Raw genomic sequence first — 23277 nt, forward strand, 5'->3', positions numbered from 1 at the left:
AGATTTTTTTTTTAATCATCTGTTTTTCAATTTATTTTAATAGAGTTAATTCCCATATGTACCGCATAGCAACGTTCAGAGGCTTCAGTGAACCAGTATGTGTAAAATGCTTACTTTAGTATCTAGAACCTAGTGATCACACCATAAAAGTTAGTTACTGCTACAGTTCTTCAAGTACTGTTTTTTTGTTTTGTTTTCTTAATTAAAAGCTATTTTCTTGAGAAAAAAACTTTATAAGTAATGGAGTAGATAGTTAAATTGGCACCCCAGGCTATTAAAAAAAACGAAGATATTCTATATATGTAATGATTTGGAAACTGTCTAATAAATTTTAGGTGAAAAACACATTTTAGAATAATGTGAACTGACATTTACTGATGTGTTCTCATGCCAGTTCTTTATTTTATTTTACTTTAATTCCAGCATAATTAATATACAGTGTTCTATTAGTTTCAGGTATACTTTTAAAAGTTGTTTTTATTATTGTTACTAGTCACCATAGTGAGAGGGTGGTTTCGGAATAATGAACACTGACCTTGAGGTGTTTACAATTTAGTTTTATTGATAGAGTATAGAGCAAAGTCACTCTGTATGATCTTTGCACACTGTTAGGTCAGGAGCGCTTTATCAAGCTATCAATATTCTTTTGCTAAGTTTCATGGAAGTGACCTCTTGCCTTGGGAACTAGTATGTTAGGTGTTACTGAATAACTTCCTCCCAGAAAAACACCATTTCCTGTGTCACTGTCTTCCAGATGGTAAGGAGGGAAGAAATGCTGAGATTATTTTTGGTGACGTGGATTTATTGTAAATATATACGGGAAGTCAGATCCTGGGACAGCATCTCATGATTTGTCCAGTCACATTCTGCAGATAATGGGGACATTGTTCAGGATAAAACAGCTACTCTAGTATCAGAACAGTCTGCTGTGCTCATGATTCCGTTTTTTCTTATCTCTGCTGTTTTTTAATGGACTCTGCTTCAGTTGCCAGCCCCCTCTCCTTCCCCTTTTCTCTCTGATGAATTCTGCCGCCTCAGAGCTTCTATGTGCTCTCTGTTCTCTGAGAGTTGCTCAGTTTGCTGTTTCACATTCAGACCAACTTCAGTACGCTCACGTGGAGAAGTTGACTGGGATTGTACCTAGCTGGAAACGGAGGAGGGAAGAGCATCGTTCCCCTGCCTGTTTCAGAGCGGAGACTGAGAGGGGACGGTCTGATGAGAGACGAGGGCTCTCACCTCGGTGCATACTGTAATCGTTTTTCTGACCTATGCGTTTGGACTTCTTTGCAACTCTCTCTCCATGGTTATGCCCCTCCTCACACATCTGGAAAAATGACAATAGTCACTCCTGTTGAGATTATTGCTGTCCTAAAAAATTTTAAAGGCCATGAAGAATGGGTTCTCAGACACATTCATTTGGGGACAAATAAATAATACTTCCAACAGGAATGGAATGTTGTCTGCTGGTTTGACCTTTCTGTGGCAAGAATGAAACTTTTTTTTATTTACAGAAAGATCATAATTATCGTGAGTCATGCTGCATAGTCCAAGGACAAGTTTCTGAAAAGATGCCTGGTCACTGAGAGGTTGTCAACCAGTGGATTCAACCAGTGACCCAATTTGTAAAATAAGGGTCTGAGGCTTGATTTTTTTTTTTAATATATATTTATTTATTTTAGAGAGGGAGAGAGGGAGAGCACAGAGGGATAGAGAGAGAGTATCTTAAGCAGACTACATGTTGAGCACAGAACCCAGTGTGGGGCTTAATCTTAGGACCCTGAGATCATGACCTGAGCCGAAATCAAGAGTTGGATGCTTAACTGACTGTGCCACCCAGGCACCCCAGGCTTGATGTTTTTAAGATGGACAAGGATTGTATAAGTTTTAAAAACTCATACATCATATTAAGCTTCCCAAGTCATTTTATCCAGGATATTTGAGAACAAGTAGGTAATTAAGCATTGCTTGGTTGAAGAATCTTGACATAGGTCTAATTTTGATTGTTGCTTATTTTTCTTCCTGATTTTCAAATTGCCATAAGGAAATTTTGCTTGTCTCATCTCTTTTTTATGTGTATATGTGCATGTGTGTGATTAGATTACAAGAGGAATTAAGATCCTGCAAAACGCAATAATACAACAAGATAAGCAACTAGCCAAAGCAATGACCAGTGACGGCTCCTTTCATATTACTCTGCTCGTGATGCAATTATTGAATGAAGATGAAGTAAACATGTGAGTAATATGTCTTCCTTGAATGTCATCTTTCAGATTATTACTTAAATATGAATAAGCATAGCAGAACCCAGAGGCATTGAGATTCTAAGGAATCATTCTTTGTTATAATTTATTCCAATTGAGAGTCAATGTACAAAAAAAATAGTCAATGTACAGAATTAACAATACAAGTATTCCTCCTAATCTAGACTTTTAAACTCTGTTATTGTTATCTAATGGTAGCCCTTCGTTAAGCAGTTGGTTTGCCCATGTTAATCATGTAAGCATCTGGAGACTGTCCGTTTAGGTTAGGATTCTTGGTAAAGATTCTGGAACCATGGCACAACTATCTCTGAATAGAGACCTGATTTGAGGCCATTTGTCCACTTTTTAAGTAAATGGGAAAAATAATAGTACCAGTACATGTAATAGCTCCTTGTATAGGGCCTGGCACACAGCAGGCAGCCGGTGTTATCAGTTATTAGAACCGCTATACCTTAGGTCAGTAGACAATTACAATTTTACCTTACTCAATCTTATTGAGTGCCTGTATACTACCCACTCCTAATTCTAGAGTTGTGCCATAAAGTTTGGGTATAAGTCATTGGCTGCTGCTTTCCAGCCTGGAGTGGAGAAACCTTGGTCTTCCCCCCAATTCTCTGGGATACTCTGTCTGTACCTTGTTATCATCTGTATAGCTCTCTGAATTAAGCTGGAGCTTTGTTTCTTTGGAAAACCAGGATCAGAATGTATTGCAGATTACTTCAGTTTTCTACCCTGACATATAGTTTCCCAAGGGAATGAAGAACAAGACTTAGATCAGGAAGAGGGTGAGGAAAAGCTAGAAAACAATGAAGTAGTAACTCAAAATCTGAAGCCAAATTATGATTCTTGTAGTTATGTCTTTTAAACAGTAGACCCTTGTGTCTCTAGAAATTGGTCTTCTGATGTCTTCCAACCTGATCTACCCAAGAGCAGGTCTTGGGCCCTCTGCAATTGCAGAAAGGCCTAGAAGATTTTTTACTTGACTCACTTTCACTGCTCACTTTGCCAATGAGAAGACAAAATAAATACTCTGATGCTCTTAAAGAAAAAGAAACCAAGGAAGATAAAACGATGAGAAGATGAAAGCCTGAGAGAAGAGTAGTGCCCAGTGTGTGTTAGAATGGTGAATTAGTGTTCTCCAGAGACACAGAACCAATAGGATGTATATTTGTGTAGATATCTAGATGTATTGTATCTTGACATGTCTGTATCTACACTTACATACAGAATTTATTTTAAGGAATTCGCTCATGTGACTGTGGAGGCTGACAAGTCCAAAATCCAGGGAAGTGTTGATGTAGTCTCAAGTCCAAAGGCAGTTTGGAGGCAGAATTCCTTCTTTCTTGGGGGACCTCAGTGTTTCCTCTTGGTGAGCTGGTATAAGGGGTGGCAAGTAGGAGATATCGAACTAGCAACAAATTCAAAAGAACTTCAGTGTGGTCATTGAAAGCACAGACAACTTTGAGGTGGCTGCTCTGAGTCTTATTGTCCTGGGTGGGAAGGACTCCACTGGGTGGAGTCAGTGAGGCATGAAGCCAGGCACAACGTTATGGCTCCTCTGTTGGGGTTGAATATTCTTTCCAACCCCAGCTCCCACCAGTGCTGAAGCAGAGAATTAGGAATGATAGAGACACTCACATTGGTTTGGGGTTCTCAGGGTATGGCTGGGGAACACTCAAGCTCTTTGGAGAAATTCTGTTCAACTAATGCTGGAAGAATGTGGTGTCACAAAGGTGGCAGATTAGAGTCAAGGAAGATCTCTAACGGGTGGACCTGAGGTAGTTCCTACAACTCCCCATTGTCTATCAAGACATAAAGATGGATGCAGAAGTTTCTTGTGCCCTGGTGGGTGGACTTGGAAGTCCAACTCAGAAAGAATTTGTGAATCAGAAGGAGCTGGGTAAGGGATGAGGACACTACTGAACGTCCATGTTTCTTGATCAGAGACTCTGGCAGGGATCTTGTGCTTTGGCAGTACCTGCTGGTACAATGGCCAGAAGGAACAAGCATGCTGTCATGGACCCTGAAACAGGGCACCCAGGGATATGACTGGACCAGTCCCTCTGAAATGGGAATCTCTGAGGACTCAAACAGCAAACAGTCCAGAGATCTTCCTGAGTTCTCTTAGAATGGTATGCTGGATTCCTTGGGAAGAAGGAGGAGAGAGTGAAGGGATAAACTCCTGAAAGGAGGTTTGAATTAACTGAATAATTGCACCCCAAAGAGACTTTTTTAAACTAGAAAATACTGAATCACCACTGATCAGTAAGTTTAAGTTTATCTCTGTTTCAGAAGGGGGTCTTGGCCATGGCTTATGGCATGTCTACATCAGCCTCTGCTCTTGGCTTCCATCCCCCATACAAATACTATTTTCTTTTATTCTCTTAATGGTATTGGGAGGCAGCACAGAAATGCCATTTCTCTTATATATATGAAGAAGCAATAGCCTGAGGAATTAAGCAAATCTTGGTCAGTTGAGTAGCCAGAACTAGTCAGTTCTCTTATTACTCCATGGGGTGTGCGTGTGGAAGATGGGGAGATGCAAAGGGAAGGGGTGGGGTGGAGACAGGACGGAGAGGATGAGCATAGGGGCATGAGAGAAGTGGGAAAGATCGGTCTGCACAGGTATGGATGACTTCCTGTACCTCAGTGGCCTCCACTGATGAGCACGTGGTGTGCAGTGGGGGTGAGGTGGGGGGGCAGGTGTGCCTCCACTGTATCATGCTGCCTCCATTTCTCAGTGGAGGCTGGACTGCCTTCTCCAGGAGACTTTTAGAGATATTTGGGGGGAAGGTATTTTGGTTGTCACAATTACTGAGGAGTGCTGTGGGCCCTTGATGGGCAGGAGTGACAGTTGCTAAGCCATCTGCAGCTCATGGGACCATTCTGAACAAGGCAGCAGCGTCTTGCCCTGTCATGGCATTACACATCGAAGAATCCCTGTGCAGAGAGCATGGTGACACTCTGCGTCATTCAGCCCCATGTTTTACCAGGGCTTTTTTTTTTTTTTAAAGATTAAAATTTTTTTTTTTTTTTAATTTACGAGGGCTTTTTGCAAAGACTTTTAGTTCTGTGAAAAAAAAGAAATGTGTAGCCAGTCAGCTTTGTGTTTGACGTGGCATCCCTCTGCAACTTTATGATACTGGGAATATTCTCTCTACTAGAAGATGGTGACCAGGTATTTGCAGTTTAGGAATTCTTCTTGACAAAGTTATAATGAAAAATCTAAGAAATAAATGAGGTTTGCTATCTAGACAAGATAATGTTTTGCAGCTCAACCAGTGTTATCAGTCACATGCAAGATACTGAGCAGAGTGCTTTGGGGAAAATGAAGATCAATCAGGAATGGCTCTTATGCTCATGGATTATATGATTAAATTGACTAGATACCATATGAACTCAAATTACTGTAATAGAAAAATCTAAAAACTAGTATATTTCATAAGATAAAAAGTATTAATGAAATTTCAAAGGAATGAAGATTTGCTACTAGTTTGGGAAGCCAGGGAGGTGTCTGTGGCAGTGTTTTTATTATTTATTTATTTATATTGTTGAAAGATTTTATTATTTGACAGAGAGAGACATAGCGAGAGAGGGAACACAAGCAGGGGGAGTGGGAGAGAGAAGCAGGCTTCCCACCGAGCAGGGAGCCCTATGCAGGGCTTGATTCCAGGACTCTTGGGATCATGACCTGAGCCGAAGGCAGATGCTTAACGACTGAGCCACCCAGGCACCCCTTTATTTTGTTTTTAAAAAAAGATTCATGTATTTATTTGAGAGAGAAAGCGTGAGCATGCACATGGCAGGGGCAGAGGGAGAGGGAGAATCCTCCAGCAGACTTCCTGCTGAGTGGGAAGCCTAACACGTGGCTGGATCCCAGGATCCTGAGATCATGACCTGAGCTAAATCAAGAGTCAGCCACTCATTAACTGGACTGAGCCACCCGGGCCCCCTAATAGTGTTAACTTTTTTTTTTTTTAATTTATTTATTTGAGAGAGAGAGAGAGATCACAAGTAGGCAGGGAGGCAGGCAGAGAGAGAGGGGGAAGCAGGCTCCCTAGTGTTAACTTTTAAATGAGGAACAGAATTAAGATGTGACTTCACTTTTGGTAGCTATATAGTGAGAGAGAAACTGGTTGAGTTTTCTGGTAAACCATTATTTATATGAAGGATTTTCTAAGTCTCTAATCTTTTAATTTTACCTTTCATCCTACATTGTATAATATGCTGACATCTATGTTATCAGTTCCTTGTTCTATGTTCTTACTTTTCAAAATCTAGTATCATTATTTAGGTGTTTAATGATACACTGATCAGTGGGTTGGGTATGGAGTATGCAGAAGCATTTTTTAAAAATCATGAATTTCTTCAAGGTGCCTGGCTGGCCTTGTCAGTAGAGCATGCGACTCTTGATCTCAGGGTTGTGAGTTTAAGCCCCACAACGGGTGCAGAGATTACTTAAAAAAATTTTTTTTTTTAAATCATGAATTTCTTTAGATATCACCTCTAGTCCTTTGCTCACACTGTAGAAGAAAGGCACAGAATTTGTAGGGCCAAACCCAGCTCCTGAGTTGAGAAGATGGCTGTCCTGCCTTAATTTCAAATACATCTTTAGGTCTGAACTCTGGTTTCAGAGTTCTATTTCACGTATGCATATAATTTTTATTCATTTTACCATAAAGAAGGCTTTCCATAAATCACTCTTGGAAAGATACTCTATTTAAAAGAATTTGAAAGTTAGTGATACTTACCAATAGACACTATGAGTTTTTCTTACTCTGTGATCAGTGATACCTCACTGGGAGTTATTTATTGGTTTATGCTCCTAGAGATCTGAAGAAAACAAACTGGGCTGAGTTTAGATCATCTATATTTCTTTAATGAAAAAATGGCATCTAGAATTCACAGTCTATGAAAAGACCTAACCTTTAGTATGGCCTGCTTTAGTATATAGTTACATTTAAAATGAGTATCTTGAATTCCCCAGTTTATGAAAGGTGAACCAGAAGTGGCCATTTGATTTTCACAAGCTCTAACTCCCAGCACACAGTGAAGGACAGTCTTGCAGTAGAAGTATGTACACTGTGTCTCTTTGGATGAACATAAATACAGCCAGGAAAGACTGGATTCAGTATGTGCGTTTGGAGGTGCAATGAGAAATGTTGACCTTTCCAAAGGTATTTTGAAGTATTGTATACTTTGTTATGGCATAGATGAGAATCGGAACTCAGTATGAAGTTATGGATGACATCAGTTACACACTTTATATGAAAACTAATTTAGAAATATGAAAAGGCTAGAAAAATACCTAAATTTCTTTTCACACATTTGACATATAGTTACTGGTGAACAGATCACACTGATCAAGACAGTTTAAATTACTGATACTTCAGCAGGAGGGTGTTTTAAAAGCCCTCTCTGCATTATGTAAGAATGTACCTATTTCTTTTTGGAGTAATTGCTGCCCTCTAGTGAGATTTTAATTTTTTTCTCATAACAACATCCCTACACCAGAATAACTTATCCTAATTTTCAAAATATTCCAAACCTGATAATGTTTAATTCATTCATATAGTAAACATTTGTTATTATGAAGAAAAAAAAGCATAGTCCTATAATAAAATAAAAATAAAATAAAATAAGTAAACAAAGAAAAATGAAAGTGTTGTCCTAAAATCACATAGGTTAAACAGAAATAAATTTACATGGTTGTAGTTGGCAAATATAAGCTTGTATTTTGTTTAATCCAGTTACAGTATTATCTCATTATGGAGGCTGTTATAGTTTAAGAGATAATGAATATTAAGTTTTAGTAGAGTCATTTGCAGAAAGTAAATACTGTATTAGTACTTTAAGTAAGAGTCCAGAACTTTCCACATAATCTAATATAAGATCCTGTGGTATTAGACTTTTTGGAATATATTATCAGTAATATTTTTTGAGTTGTCCACGTAGTCTTTCCTTGAGTAAAAGCTTCTTGGTGAATTATAAAATAGTATATTCTTTCATGTCTTTAATATAATACAAATTATAATTAAGTGAAGATTTAATTCACTTCTTCTGTAACTTTTGTTTAAAAATCAGGGAGACAGACAAACCATGTGAGACTCTGGACTCCGGAAACCAAACTGAGGGTTACAGAAGGGAGGGGGTCAGGGTATAGGGTAAGTGGGTGATGGGTATTAAGGAGGGCATGTGTAGTGATGAGCACTAGGTGGTATATGCAACTAATGAACCGTTTAGCACTACAGCAAAAACTAATGATGTATGTTGGCTAACAGAACATAATAAGAAAAATAAATAAAAGTTAAAAAAAATAAATTTTTTAATCCTATGGATTAGGTTTTGAAGTTATTTTTGAGCTTTAACTAGAACAGATATCAAAATTTATCTTTCTAAAACTGATTATTTGTTTTGTTTTATATATTTTATTACACTTAATATGTTACTGGAAATTGTATTTTCTCTTACCAGTGGTATTGGTGCTCTTTTGGAATTAAAACCATTCGTAGAAGAAATCCTCCAAGGGAAACAGTTGATTTTGCCCTTTCAAGGGATTGACACTTTTGGAAATCAGGTTGGATTTGTCAAGCTGGCAGAAGGAGATCATGTAAACTCACTTTTGGAGATAGCAGGTAAAACAAACAGCAGCACTTCCGTGTGAAACTTAATCTGTTGGGAAAATCTCCTCCCCATCCCCAATTCTTGTAATAGAGATTTGAAATCTTTTAACTTTGGGGAGCCATTATAATCTTACTTTATAAAGGAGCTGCTTTAGCATTTGCATGTATAGGTAAGCAGCCAAATAACATACCTGAAAGTTATCTTGTTTTTGTTTTTGTTTTGAGTATGGTTGACATCAATGTTACATTAGTTTCAGGTGCACAACATGGTGATTTGACAAGTTTATACATTATGCTATGTTCACCACGAGTGTAGCTACCATCTTACCCAATATGTCACTATTACCATATCACTGTATTCCTTATGCGGTAACTTTTATTCCCATGACTTTTTTTTTTTTTTTTATTTAAGAGAGAGAAAGAGAGAGAGAGCACGGAGTTGGGACGGAGGGGCAGAGGGAAAGAATTTCAAGCAGACTCTCTGTTGAGCAGGGAATCTGATGTAGGGCTTGATCTCATGACCCATGAGACCATGACCTGAGCTGAAACCAAGAGCCGGTCACTTAACTGGCTAGCCACCCATACACCCCTCCCATGACTCATTCCATAACTGGAAGCTTGTATCTCCCACTACCCTTTGCCCATTTGCCCAAAACCCTACCCCTCTCCCTTACTTCAGCCATCATTTTGGTCTTTGTATTCATAGGTCTGATTCTGCTTTTTTGTTTGTTTATTCATTTGTTTTTTAGATTCTACTAATGAGTAGAACCACATGATATTTATTTCTGCCTGACTTATTTCACTTAGCATAATATCCTATAGGCCCATCCATGTTGTCTCAGACGGCATGATCTCATCCTTTTTTATGGTTGTGGAATACTCTCTTTTATATACACCACATATTCCTTACCCATTTGTCTATTGATGGGTACTTGGGTTGCTTCCATATTTGGGCTATTGTAAATAATGCTGTAATAAACATAGCAGTGCATATGTCTTTTTGACATTAGTGGTTTTGTTTTTGGGTAAGTACTCAAGAATGGAATTATCGGATCATATGATGTTTCTGTTTTTACATTTTGGAGGAACCTCCATACTGTTTTCCACTGTGACTGTGTACTATCTCGATTCTTTGACCTGAGGATATGTTGATGCTGGGCTGTCTGGAACGCCATGGGCTAGACATAAGAATCTGTTAGGACTGTCCTAATCATAAATCGGAAGGATTCTAGTGCTTTTCATGACATGTGACATACACTTAGCACTTACTAAGTATTGACAGTATGGATATTCAGAGGCTTGTGGGCATTTTCAGCCCCATTCCAGAGAGTCCGTGGGAGAGACAGCAGCATTTTCCTCTGTGCTGTTTTTTTTGCCCCTTTCTCTTTAGTGTACTACTCTCTGAGCAGAAGGTCCATTGATGATATTAGAAAGTCTCACTGGGGGCGCCTGGGTGGCTCGTGGGTTAAGCCGCTGCCTTCGGCTCAGGTCATGATCTCAGGGTCGTGGGATCGAGTCCCACATCGGAGTCTCTGCTCAGCAAGAAGCCTGCTTCCCCCTCTCTCTCTCTCTGCCTGCCTCTCCGTCTACTTGTGATCTCTCTCTGTCAAATAAATAAATAAAATCTTTAGAAAAAAAAAAAAGAAAGTCTCACTGGTCACTTTGTGCAGCATAATTGAAAGTGTTTAGTAAAGTGGAAGAAGAAAATTACAAAATCTGGATGAATGACTTTTGAGTTGATCCAGGGATTGTAGGTTGGATGTTAATCCACATGTTGTAAAGAATTTTTATTTTCATATCATGGTGGATAGTTTCATGTCCTTTCATTTCAGGTTTAGTGATTTTTGGTTCATAATATACTCATCATTGGTCCATACTTGTTTTACTTGATCGATCGATCCTTCTATCTTAATCTATCTATCAACCATCCATCCATTTCTATTTTAAAATGGTATCATAATCACCTGGGAATCTGCCACCAAACAAAAAACACAAACAAAATCCTTGAAACAAAAGCTAGGACACTGGTAATAATCTTAACTGTATTATCCTTTTCATTAATCCATCCCATGGCCATCCTTCATTTAAGCTAACCATCATCCTGAAGTCAGTGTTTATTATTTCCTTATATTCTTCCAAAGAATATGTATTTTTAAGTGATTTTAACCTTAGCATATATATGAGTTTTTGAGACATAAACTTTTTTTTTAAATATTTTATTTATTTATTTGACAGTGAGAGACACAGTGAGAGAGGGAACACAAGGGGGAGTGGGAGAGGGGGAAGCAGGCTTTCCGCCAAGAAGGGAGCTTGATGCAGGGTTCCATTCCAGGACACTGAGATCATGACCTGAACCAAAGGCAGATGCTTAACAACTGAGCCACCCAGGCGCCCCTAAACTTTTTTTTTTTAAACTTAGTATTAGATTGTCTTTATCTAGTTTTATAGTTACTCATTCAGAGGTTCATCTTTTGGGGTGCCTAACTGGCACAGTCCAAAAAGCATGTAACTCTTGATCTTGGGGTCATAACTTTGAGTCCCATACTGGGCACAGAGCTTACTTAAATAAATAAATAATTTAAAAAACCCAGAAAAATAAAAAACAAAAGTGCTTCTTTTTGGGGTGAAGGGAGACATTGAGGATCAAGTTTCATTTCATTGTTGGTTAAGTTTTCTTTCTTGGAGCAAAGAACATATCAGCAAACATGCAAACAATATTTATGAGTCGAGAAGTACTTAAAATTATTAGTTGGTCAAGAAAAAGGCGACTCTAATAGTTTTGATAACAAAGCATTTGGGAACCAGTGGCTGTAGTTAACAAACTTAATCTGTTCTTCCTAACTGCTCTAGAGAAAATACTAGATTTAGGTTTTTTCTTTAGGAATATAAATATCCCTGAGGTCAAGAAACATTTCTAATTAGTCATTCATTCATTGTCCTTTTAAATAATTCAATGGGTGCTTACAACATTGAGAATTCCATTCATTCTTAGCAAATATTCTCACAAAGGCAGTTTCCAGTATTGATGAAAGATCCATTGTGTGCTGAGGAATGTGAAATCTTGCCAGCTTTAGTATGACTATGAGCCCAAGGGTGTTGGTTTGTCATTTTAGGAAAGGCCACTGCCCCTGTAATTCTTTTCTTGATGCAAGAGACTGTTGCTTAAAAATATATATACTTTTCCAAAATTTAAACAAACATTACAAAAATGGAAAATAGAGGGAGAATAGCATTCTGTCCTCATATAATCACTGTTTGTTATGCTTGCTTTTAATCTTTTATGTGTATTTTGAACTGTTGCTTTTGATTATAGTTTTCATGAACTTTTATAAGAAAAATGTGTATTTGAAAAATTTCCATTGATGTTTAGTCAGTAAATGGACTAAAACTCCATATATATATAGTGTTCAGATAGAATGTTCAATACAGAGAATTTTTGTCAACATTTCACTTGATTAAATTTATTTTGACAAGAATGCCTCAGGATTAGTATTGCTTTAGTCCAATAGTATTAGTAAGTAATGTAATTTGTCTTTGTGTCACATTTTATAAACTCTCTATTCAAATAATATATTCCTACTTTTAGAATTGACCAGAGTACTACATTTCTTAAAACTGTAATAAACTCTGTGTGTGTATATGCCAATATAGGGATATTATCTTATTTGTTCAAAATAGTGAAGGCAGAGCTAGTTTGACTTAATGGAGAGGAGAATTTTTAAAGAAAATAAATTTAATTATTAAAGTATTGATAAAGAAGTTTAAGTACATATTATAAAGTAAAACTAACTTGAAAAGTTGTCAAAAATTATAATTCATGGTCTGATTTACTTAATTTTCCTAGAGTTTTAAAATTTATAAGTTAAAAGAAACAAATTCTTAAAATATTATATAGTTGTTATGAAAAAAGAACTGAGTTTTAGGCCCTAATATTTGAGTTCATTGCTGAAAAATTTCCTGATAAAGAATAATTTAGAGTTTTTAATATGTAGAATTGAAGAAAATTATTCTACATTTCAGACTAATACAGTCTGAATATATGTGCTTTTACCATCAGTAATTGAATTATGCATCCAGGTGTGCTGCTGCTAACTGTTACTTCTGGTAGATGCATAATGGGCTGAAGAGAGCAAGCCCATCTTTGTACACCGTGTCCATGTAGTTTTATGGGATAGTTGCTTGGCGTTAAAACTCTTGTGTCAGCTTCCTATCTTGACCTTGAGAGATCCTGTTTTTCCAGAAAAAAATAGCACCTACTTTCTCCTTTCTTAGTAGTACATGGTAGCTCATAGAGCTAAGAACATACTGAAAATTATGCATTTATATGGCATTTCTCCACCTCTTACAATGATGAAATTGTACTGCGAAGATTTTTGTGTAGAAATGAATATGTGATTTCATTCATTTATTTAATTTAAGCAAAATGTAGTTTTGTAATTTTGTTAAGATGTGTATTAGAGGGGCACCTGGGTGGCTCAGTGGGTTAAAGCCTCTGCCTTTGGCTCAGGTCATGATCTCAGGGTCCTGGGATTGAGCCCTGCACTGGGCTCTCTGCTCGTCAGGGATCCTACTTCCCTCTCTTTCTCTTTGCCTGCCTCTTTGCCTACTTGTGATCTGTCTGCCAAATAAACAAATGGAATCTTTAAAAAAAAAAAAAAGATGTGTATTAGATTGAGAGATTGATAAAAATTTAGCCTGCTAGAATTATAGTAGTTTTTGCAAATCTTTCTTTTTAATGAGGAATGTGCCCTTGGTTAGCATGATAAAAGATTCCAAGTGTATTTATCTTATAAGGAAAAGTGAAAGGTTTTTAGGATGTTCATTTGAACATTACACTTTCTCTTATGTTGACTGTCATTTCCCCCAAAAGATGGGGAGCATGTGCCCTGTGTTTTCTGCTCCTTGTGGGGAATCTGGTTGCTAATATCTTTGGGCCTTTCTAGGCTGCTCTGTGACAGAAGAAATATATTACCTTCTATCACAAAAGATAGTAGAAGTCCTGGACTTCTCACCACCACAGGCAGGTGAGCATCCTTCCTTTTCATGGCCTAGGTTAGGTTCTCTTCAGAAACATCAGAATACCTTCACCATACTTCATTTAGAATAAGCAAAGACCTTGGGGCACCTGGGTGGCTCATTGGGTTAAGCCTCTGCCTTCGGCTCAAGTCATGATCTCAGGATCCTGGGATCGAGCCCCACATTGGGCTCTCTGCTCAGCTGGGAGCCTGCTCCCCCCCACCCCTGCCTACTTGTGATCTCTCACTCTCTGTCAAATAAATAAAATCTTAAAAAAAAAAAAAAAGGAAGAAGAAGCAAAGACCAGCTTTTCTCCCCCATCAGGATATCTAAATCACAACCCTGTACCACTGAGGACCTTCAGAGCCTCTCTTGCATGCCCTGCTTCTGTGTGCAGGCTCCTCTAGGCAAAGGTCCCCCACACTTCCTGTCCCTTCACATGGCTCTTTTAGCCCTTTCTACTGTCCCAGTAGGGGAGGAAATGTGTTTTTGCTTCTACCCTCCTGAATTGTCCCCCAGAGACCCTGTAAAATTAGGCTGACAAAAGATTAACAGAAAACAAGGAGTTTATTAACATGTGCAGTACACATCTTGTAGAGAAGACTGTGAAGAGTAACTCAAAAGAGTGGTTAGAACTTGGGCTGATACAGCATCTTAATGGAAGAACAGTAACTTTATAGAGAAGTGATAAGATGAAGAAAAAGGTTTTAGGCTTTCTGGGGTGGCAGATTGTAGGAAGGTAAAAATGTGGGGGGCTCTAACATAGTAAGGTTTGTACAGGTCCATCTTGGCCAAAAAACTTTCCTGGATAAGAGGGTTTTGGGCAGTGTCATTTTTCAGAAGTATCTGCTTGTAGTCAGATAAGGGAAGATATGGGAAGATTTCTTTCTGCATCTACTGGTTCTCATTTGCTCAAAATTCTTGTGCCAAAATGACATATTTTGGAGTGGCATATTATGGTTCCCTATATCCTTACTTTTATTTTACTTGATTTTCAGTCAAACACTTAAATGGATTTACCTTGTGCCATTATTCTAATCATCTTACAAATATTAACTAATTTAATTTTAGCAACTCTATGAGATAGGGACCATTATTACCTTCTGCATCTTATAGATAGGGAACCTGAGGCAAAAAGAGGCTAAATAGTTTGTTAGTAAGTTGTAGAGCCAGGACTCAAATCCAGGCTGTCTCTAGATTCTGTATGCCTTTTTAAAAAAATTATTACTATTATTCATTATAATATATGTGTGAAATATAATTACATAAAGAACAGCATTTGGTATAGAATAAATGCTCTCAAGTCAGCTATCATCATTACCATGAAATAGTTTCTAAAATCATTTTTACGGATTATATAATATTCCATTGCTTCCTAATTTATTTTACTGTTCCTTTGTTAGACATATTCTTTTATCGAGGTACAGTTGACCCATGACATTATATTAGTTCAGGTTTACAATGTAATGATTTGTTATTTATAAATAGTGAAATAAGTCTAGTTAACATCCATCACTTCACATAGTTACAGATTTTTCCTTATGATGAACACTTTTAAGATTTGCTCTTGTAGCACTTGGGTGGCTTCTTTGAGCACCTGACTCTTGGTTTTGCCTCGGCTCAGGTCCTGCTCCCAGGGGATTGAGCCCTGGGTCCTGCTTGTGCTGAGCCTAGAGTCTTGCTTGCTCCTCCCCCTCACCTTACCCCTGCTTGTGCGCGAGCTCTCGTTTTCTCTCTCACTCAAATGAATACATAAATAAAATCTTAAAAAAAGATTTATTCTTTTAGCAACCTACAAATATGCAAGACAGCATTATTAAGTACAAACACCGCGTTGTGCATTACATCCCCTGACTTATTTACAACTGGAAACTTATACTTCTGACTCCTTGCACTGATTTTGCCCACCTTCCACCAGATTCTGTGTTCTTAATCACTACACTAGTCAGTCACACTGTAAATTAGCAAGCGGACTCCTAGTTTCAGGAGCATCCCCTTTACCTTCTTGCCTCAGCTGATCTATTTGCTAGTCTGAGATCACAGCTCTTCCACCAAAGCCTCACACCCAGGGGCCCAGAGATGTCAGACCTTGTTCTCTTAGTTCTCTGCTGCTTGTCCCTGTTCAACCCTCACACACAAGCCTTTTCTTATTGGTAGTTCATGCTGTAGAGTTGGTTACCCTCTACTTCTCCTCTTTGCTGTTGTCCAGATATTTCCTCTCGCTTTTTGAACACTTTGTTTCCTCGCTCACATTGTGACGCTTTCTTGCAGCACCATGAACACAGCCATCCAAACATCCTGGCTCAAAGTGAGCTGTGGCTGTGGAGTCTTTTGGAACTGCCATTGCATTTGGTTTCCTTATTTGCAGAATGAGCACAATAATGACTGTTCTCAAGATAAAATGAGATAACATGCATGAGGTGCTTAGCACAGTGTTTGGCACATATACAATGGTAAATATATGGTAACTGTTATCATTAGTAATAATGATAAGTCCTCACCACTCCCCCTGCTACCACCACAACAATTGCTTTTCTTAAAATCCCTTGACTTCTTTGAAGGTATACTCAAATACTCATACACTGCTCTAGCTGTTCATAAGCATGGTGAAACCTTTGGCTATTCATTCTCCAGAACTATTCTATTTCCAAGACTGTAAATTGGATATAGCTACCTAGCACCCTAACTTACTACTGTTTGTGCTGTTCCATTTTCTTTCCATTGCCACTCATGCTGTGGAACCTCACTGAGGTCTCTGGTCTCCTCTTCCTCGCCAACATAGTTTATTCCTTCTTAAACTGGTCATGGCCTCATGGTGCATCACTCTGTTGGTGGTTCTTTTGGGTGTCCTGTCTTCTTGTCTGTTCCGCCAGGCTGGCAAACACCAATGATAGGTCAATTCAGCCATTTGCTTTTTTACCCCAACACGTGGGCAAAATAAACTCCAGACTCCTTGCTGTGGTCCATGGTGTCTCCGTGTGGGTCTCCAGCCCCCATCTCCCAGGTCGTCATGGTTCATCAGGGACTTAACAAGTTTGTTCTTGCCTTGGAACTTTTGCGGATGTCTGAGTAGACGCTTTATTTAGACCTTTTCATTCTTTTTTTTTTTTTTAAGATTTTTATTTTTTATTGACAGAGATCACAAGTAGGCAGACAGGCAGGCAGAGAGAGAGAGGGAAGCAGGCTCTCCACTGAGCAGAGTGCCCGACGCAGGGCTTGATCCCAGAACCCTGGGATCATGACCTGAGCGGAAGACAGAGGCTTAACCCACTGAGCCACCCAGGTGCCCCGACCTTTTCATTCTTTAGCTCAAATGTCACTACCTCGGAGAGGGTTTCCCTATGCCCTGTAGAGTCTCCTCGTATGTGAATCCTCTGTCACTGTGCCTGGTGTGTCTCCTTCACAGGATCATCAAAGGTTGTAAGTGTGTAATTTTGTTTGACGGTGTTTCCTGGGTGAAGCTCCATGATGGCAAGGATCAGGACTGTTTTGTTGACCATTGTTTACTTAGTACCTTCTAGAATGTGTGACATGTAACACATGTTAGTTAGTGAGTCGTTTTATCAGATGCGTGAGAAAAATGAAGAAATCGTACAGTCCTGTAGATTGGTTCTCTTGCAAGTACAAGTTTTCCAGACTTAGCAGCATCCTGTTCAGCTGTCCCACTGCTCCTCCTTTATTCTTTCCCTTGCCCCCTGTCACTGCTCCAGCCTTAAGTTCCCTTAACCTTCTCCTCTTCCCTCCACAGATAAAGCTGAGGCTGGGACCTGCTTCATTTGTTCCCTGTACATAGTAAACCTACTGCTAGCGCATTTGGCTTTTTAAATCCCTTGTAGTTTTAGGAAAAGAGATGTCTTCTGTCTATCAAAGACTAATCTCTTCAGCTGTGTTCTCGATCTGACCTCGCAATCTGGATCTTGCTCTACTAGTTTCTTCTTCTCTTGCAGGTACTTCTGTATTTCCAGCCTTTCCTCTTCATCAGCTCATTTCCCCAACTTTGTTAACTTGATTACACCTTTCTTAGCCCTGAACAAATAAACAAACAAAAAACAATGTAAAAAAGCCCAAGAAATAGCAGAAAACTCTGCACTCCTTTGACCTTGAATTTCCTACAGTTCCTGCATTGAACCTCTCCTTCCCTTCTGAGCCAGAATCTGTAAAAGCCTAGCCTGTGGTATCTGTCTCCAGTTCTTTACGTGTGCTTACTCTCCTTTCTCTCAGCTCCTGCAGTCAGTGGGTTATAACCTACTATGTCACAGCACAGGCCGCCGATGGCTTTCTAATTCCTAAATCTAATAGATGCTTTACAGTCACATAGCTGAGCACTCCCTTCTTTCTCCTTTTCGCTACTGAGAAACCACTTTCTTGGTTCTTTTTTAACCTCTCTTAAGATATATTATTCTCAGTGTATTTTATTGGCTTGCTTCTTTATTTCTTAAGTGTATATTCAGGTTTCTGAACCTTCTTCTTTACTGCTTAACCTTGTTTCTGCTTTCGTGTTTACTACTTTGGTAACCCTCTCCACCATCCTACAAGGAGCATGAGCCAGAAATGTAGGTGTTGTCCTAGAGCCCAGAAGGTGTTTTTTTGTTTGTTTGTTTTGTTTTGTTTTGTTTTGTTGGTAGTCATTCTAATGGGTGTGAAGTGACATCTCACTGTGACCTTGATTTTCATTCCCCTATTGAGAGTGCTGTTGAGCATCTTTTTGTATGCTTGCTGACTTATTATCGTATACCTTCTTTGGAGAAATGTCTATTTGTTCTTCATTGATTTTTTAATCAGATTTTTTGTTTTTGTTGAGTTGTAGGAGTTCTTTTTTTTTTTTTTAAGGTTTTATTTATTTGTCAGAAAGAGAGCACAAGCAGGGAGTGGCAGGCGGCGCAGGCAGAGGGAGAAGCAGGCTCCCCACCAAGTAAAGAGCCCGATGCGGGACTCAGTCCTAGGACCCTGGGATCATGACCTGAGCTGAAGGCAGATGCTTGACCAACTGAGCCACCCAAGCATCCTGAGTTGTAGCATTTCTTTATATATTCTGGATATTTATTCCTTATCAGATACATGATTTTAAGATATTTTTTCCCATTCTGTAGATTGCCTTTGCATTCTACAGATCATTTCCTTTGATGGACAGATTTGTTTTTCTTAAAGGGGTTAATGAATTTGTATATTTTAAAATATTTAAATGTAATTAATTAGCTCAATATTTATGAATCTTGTATTAATCACCAGTAATCTTACAGTAACTGGTACATTTGAAAACATTCAGAACTTATACTATCACTTATTTAAATAGAATGTATTTCTCTTCTGTCCAGCTTTAATTTTTAACTTTTTAGTTTCTTAATTTTTAACTTTCAGAAGTTTTTAGTTTAGTCTAATTATCTATTTTATTTTTGTTGTCTGTGTTTTTGGTGTCATATCTAAGAAATCATTACTAAATCCACGATCATGAAGTTATGTATTCTTTTTTTTTTTTTTAATTTTTTATTTTTCAGCATAACAGTATTCATTATTTTTGTGAAGTTATGTATTCTTTTAAGGCTTTTTTAGTTTTAGCTTCTATGTTTAGTTTAGTCTTTGATCCATTTTGAGCTAATTTTTGTATATGACATAAGGTAAGGGTTTAACTTCAATCTTTTACAATGTGGATATCCAGTTTTCCCATTACTCTTTGTTAAGAATGTCCTTTCCCGACTGAATGGTCTTGGCATTTTTGCTGAAAACCATTTGACCGTATACAAGAGGGTTTATTTCTGTGCTCTTTTTCCTATTGCATTAGTTTATAGATTTGACTTTTTGTCAGTACCACACTGTTGTGTGTGTGTTTTTTTTTAGTATAATTAACATACAATGTTATATTAATTTTAGGTATACGATATAATAATTCAACAACTCTATACATTATTCAGTGCTCATCAGGTTCAGTGCACTCTTTAATCCCCATCACCTGTTTCATCCATCCCCCCATCAACCTCCCCTCTGGCAACCATCACTTTGTTCTCTAGAGTTAAGAGTCTGTTTCTTGGTTTGTCACTCTCATTTTTATCTTTGTTCATTTGTTTTGTTTCTTAAATTCCACATTTGAGTGAAATCTTATGGTACTTGTCTTTCTCTGACTTATTTTGCTTAGCATTAGACTCCCTGGTTCTATCCATGTTGTTGCAAATAGTAAGATTCCATTCTTTCTTATGGCTGTATAATATTCCACTGTATATATGCCACATCTTCTTTATCTATTTACCTATTGATGGACACTTGGGCTGCTTCCATATCTTGGCTATTGTAAATAATGCTGCAATAATCATGGGATACATGTATCCCTCTTAGTGTTTTTTGCCTTTTTTGGATAAAGACTCAATAGTGCAATTACGAGGTTGTAAGGTAGTTCTATTTTTAACTCTTTGAGAAACCTCCATACTGTCTTGCACAGTAGCTGCCTTTTTGCCTTCCCACCAACAGTGTAAGAGGGTTGCTTTTCCTTTCCATCCTCATCAACACCTGTTGTTTCTTGTGGTTTTGAATTTAGCCATTTTGACAGCTCTGAGCACACTGTTTTGATGCCTGTAGCTTTGTGGTAAATTTTGAAACAAGGAAGTGTGAGACTTCCAACCTTGTTCTTCTTTGTTAAGAGTTTTTTGGCTATTAAGGGTCACTTGAGATTCCATATGAATTTTAGGATTTTTTTTTCTATTTCTGCAAAAAGCGTCATTGGAACTTTGGTAGGAATTACATTAAATCTGTAGATGATTTTTGGTAGTATTGCCATCTTAGCAGTATTAGGGCTTCTAGTCCCTGAAAGTGAAATCTTTTCCATTTACTTGTGTCTTCTTCAATTTCTTCCAGTATCAGATTATAGTTGTCAGTCCTTTTCCTCCTTGTTAAAGTTTATTCTAAGTATTTTATTATTTTTGGCACTATTGTCAATGGAATTGTTTTCTTAATTTCTTTTTCAAACTATATTGTTAATCTTTTATAAAACTCATTTCAAATGTCACTTCAAAATAAAGGCTTTTCTGATTTCCTCAAAATAGAAATGACCATTTTCTCCCCTAATCTCCCCCATATTCTATAGATGGATATCTACTGTAGAAACTGTAATACTTCATTGCATTTGATTGTTTAGAAATTGACATTCCTCAACTAGAGTGAAAGCTCTTTGAGGAAATCTTTCATCTTTGTATCCCCAGAGCCTGCTATATAACAGAGGTTCAATAAATATCTTTTAAATGGATGTATAAACCAGTGAAAAATGTATGATGTAAACATGAAAGTATAATTGAAAGAACATTTAACCTTACGTAGTCTCTCTTCCCTTATTTATATTCATGACTAAATCTTTGTATGACAGTAAAATCCAGTCCTGGTGTCTAGTATCCCTGATTGGGGGAGGGGCATAATGGCTCAGTCATCTAAGCATCTGACTTCAGCTCAGGTCCTGGGATTGAGCCCTGCATGGGGCTCTGCACTTTGCAGGGAGTCTATATGTCCCTCTCCCTCTGTGCACCCCCCCCCCAACTCATGCTCTCTCTCTCTTTCAAATAAATAAAGAAATTCTTTAAAAAGAAATAGAATCCCTGATGGGTGATGTACCAGCATTCTCTGACAGTTCACTTGGCCTGGCTGGTTGTTAGGATAAAAAGAGGGACTTGAGAGATGATTTATAATGGCCTCATCACTTTTACTATCAAGGTTAAGTGACCTGTCCAAGAACACAAATTGAAAAATAGGAGAACTGGGCCAGTGTTAGACTGCTCCATCTGGGTCTCTTTCCTCAGTTGCAGTGGAACGAATGGGATGCCTCTGGCATCAAGGTGTAATTTTAAAGACTTGCTTTTATGAGTGAAACATTATAAAATTCTATTTGACAGTTTTACACAGTAATCAATTGGAAATATCTACTTAAAATGATGAGTATAAAAATTTTAAAATGAAGTTCATTTCAACATTATGCCAGTTGTTATGGTGAAGCATATAGTTCAGATGACTTACTAATACCATCTAAAATGGAATAGTTTGAGTAGCATATGGAAACCAGAATCCTTTAAACTGTAGTAACAGAAAAGACAAAAACAGTTGTATGGCTTTTATTTAAAGTTTTTTATGGCTAAAAAGTGATTCTAAAATTTTATTGAGATCTTTCATATTATATGTGACATAGTTTTATTGTAACTTACAATGGTATAAGAAAGTATCTTCCAGATGGAAAACAAGGAAAGACCTTGTCATCTCCTATTGTATGCTGTATTATCCGATCACAGATCAGTCTTCTTAAAATGAAAATCCAGCTTATCACCTCTGTTGCATCTGAAATAGAATATGTTAAGCTTAAGAATATGTCAGGACTACCTAATTTACATTTTGTATTCTAGACTATTTTTATTAATACATTTCTTGGCATACCTCAATAAAAAAATAAACCTCTTTGTGATTATTCTCAAGTTATATTTCATGCTATCATATAACTATCCACACAATGTTAGAAACAGGAAAAAATAGCAAAAGAAAAGAAAAAAGTTTATAAGAACGTGTATATAATTAAAAAGACATGATTTTATTAAAATTGATCTGTGATAGTTTACTTTCAGACAACTTTTAGCAATTTCTTTACATTTTAGGTATAAATATATTGTTGCTACATACTTAAGAGTTCACTTAAAGAAAATCTCCTGTGTTAAAATATGTATATTTAAAATTTAAAAAACAGAGAAAACTTCCCAGTGCTTAACACACTCAATAAATGTTTGCTGAATAAAACAAACTCACCTAAACAGATAAAACTGTACTGTATTTGTTAGGATTACAAAATATTGTTTCTTTATTAAATTATTCATTTCAGTGTTCTTTTATATAGCCAAGTCTCCTAGTGTTTAAAATACATTTTAAGGAATTGTTCTTCAGACATTTTGCATCTTTAGCTCTGAGATAAATTATATTATTTAGGAAGCGTTTTTAGCTGACTTTTGAAGGATGTCTGATATATTTACTGTGCGATTTTCTATTTAGTGCTTGAAGGAATGTCTGTGGTACTAGGAGGAATTGAACAATTTCTTAAATTATTCATAAGCTTCTCCTCCAGAACATGAGTTAATGTAGATGAAAAATGACATGTGGTTTTCACACCAGCAAAAACTCTTCTTATCTCAAGAATGATGTTTCCATAACCAATACCCTGCAGTCTGGCTAAACAATAGATTATATTACTAATAGGAATAAAAAACCAGTACTAAGAAATATTTTTCCAAAAGAAGGCAACAATTTCTTTTTTCCCCAATTTCATTCAACAGAGAGAAAAACACATTAATAACAAACTATATGTGCTTTGTGACAAATATTATTTAAAGCAGTATTGTGAATAGATAGCCATCATCAAAGATTTC

At 37.4% G+C, this 23277-nt stretch overlaps 1 protein-coding gene across 1 annotated transcript in view; it reads left to right on the plus strand.

The window, feature by feature from the left end:
* Positions 1-23277, plus strand: part of AKAP7 (A-kinase anchoring protein 7) — a 143206-nt gene that overhangs the window by 26042 nt on the left and 93887 nt on the right. Inside the window, 2 exon segments of the mRNA XM_047734226.1 lie at positions 2098-2234; positions 8736-8896. Of these exon segments, the coding sequence (XP_047590182.1) occupies positions 2098-2234; positions 8736-8896 (298 nt within the window).

Source organism: Lutra lutra, chromosome 6 (genome assembly GCF_902655055.1).
Source record: "Lutra lutra chromosome 6, mLutLut1.2, whole genome shotgun sequence".
In the NCBI taxonomy this organism is placed as follows: domain Eukaryota; kingdom Metazoa; phylum Chordata; class Mammalia; order Carnivora; family Mustelidae; genus Lutra; species Lutra lutra.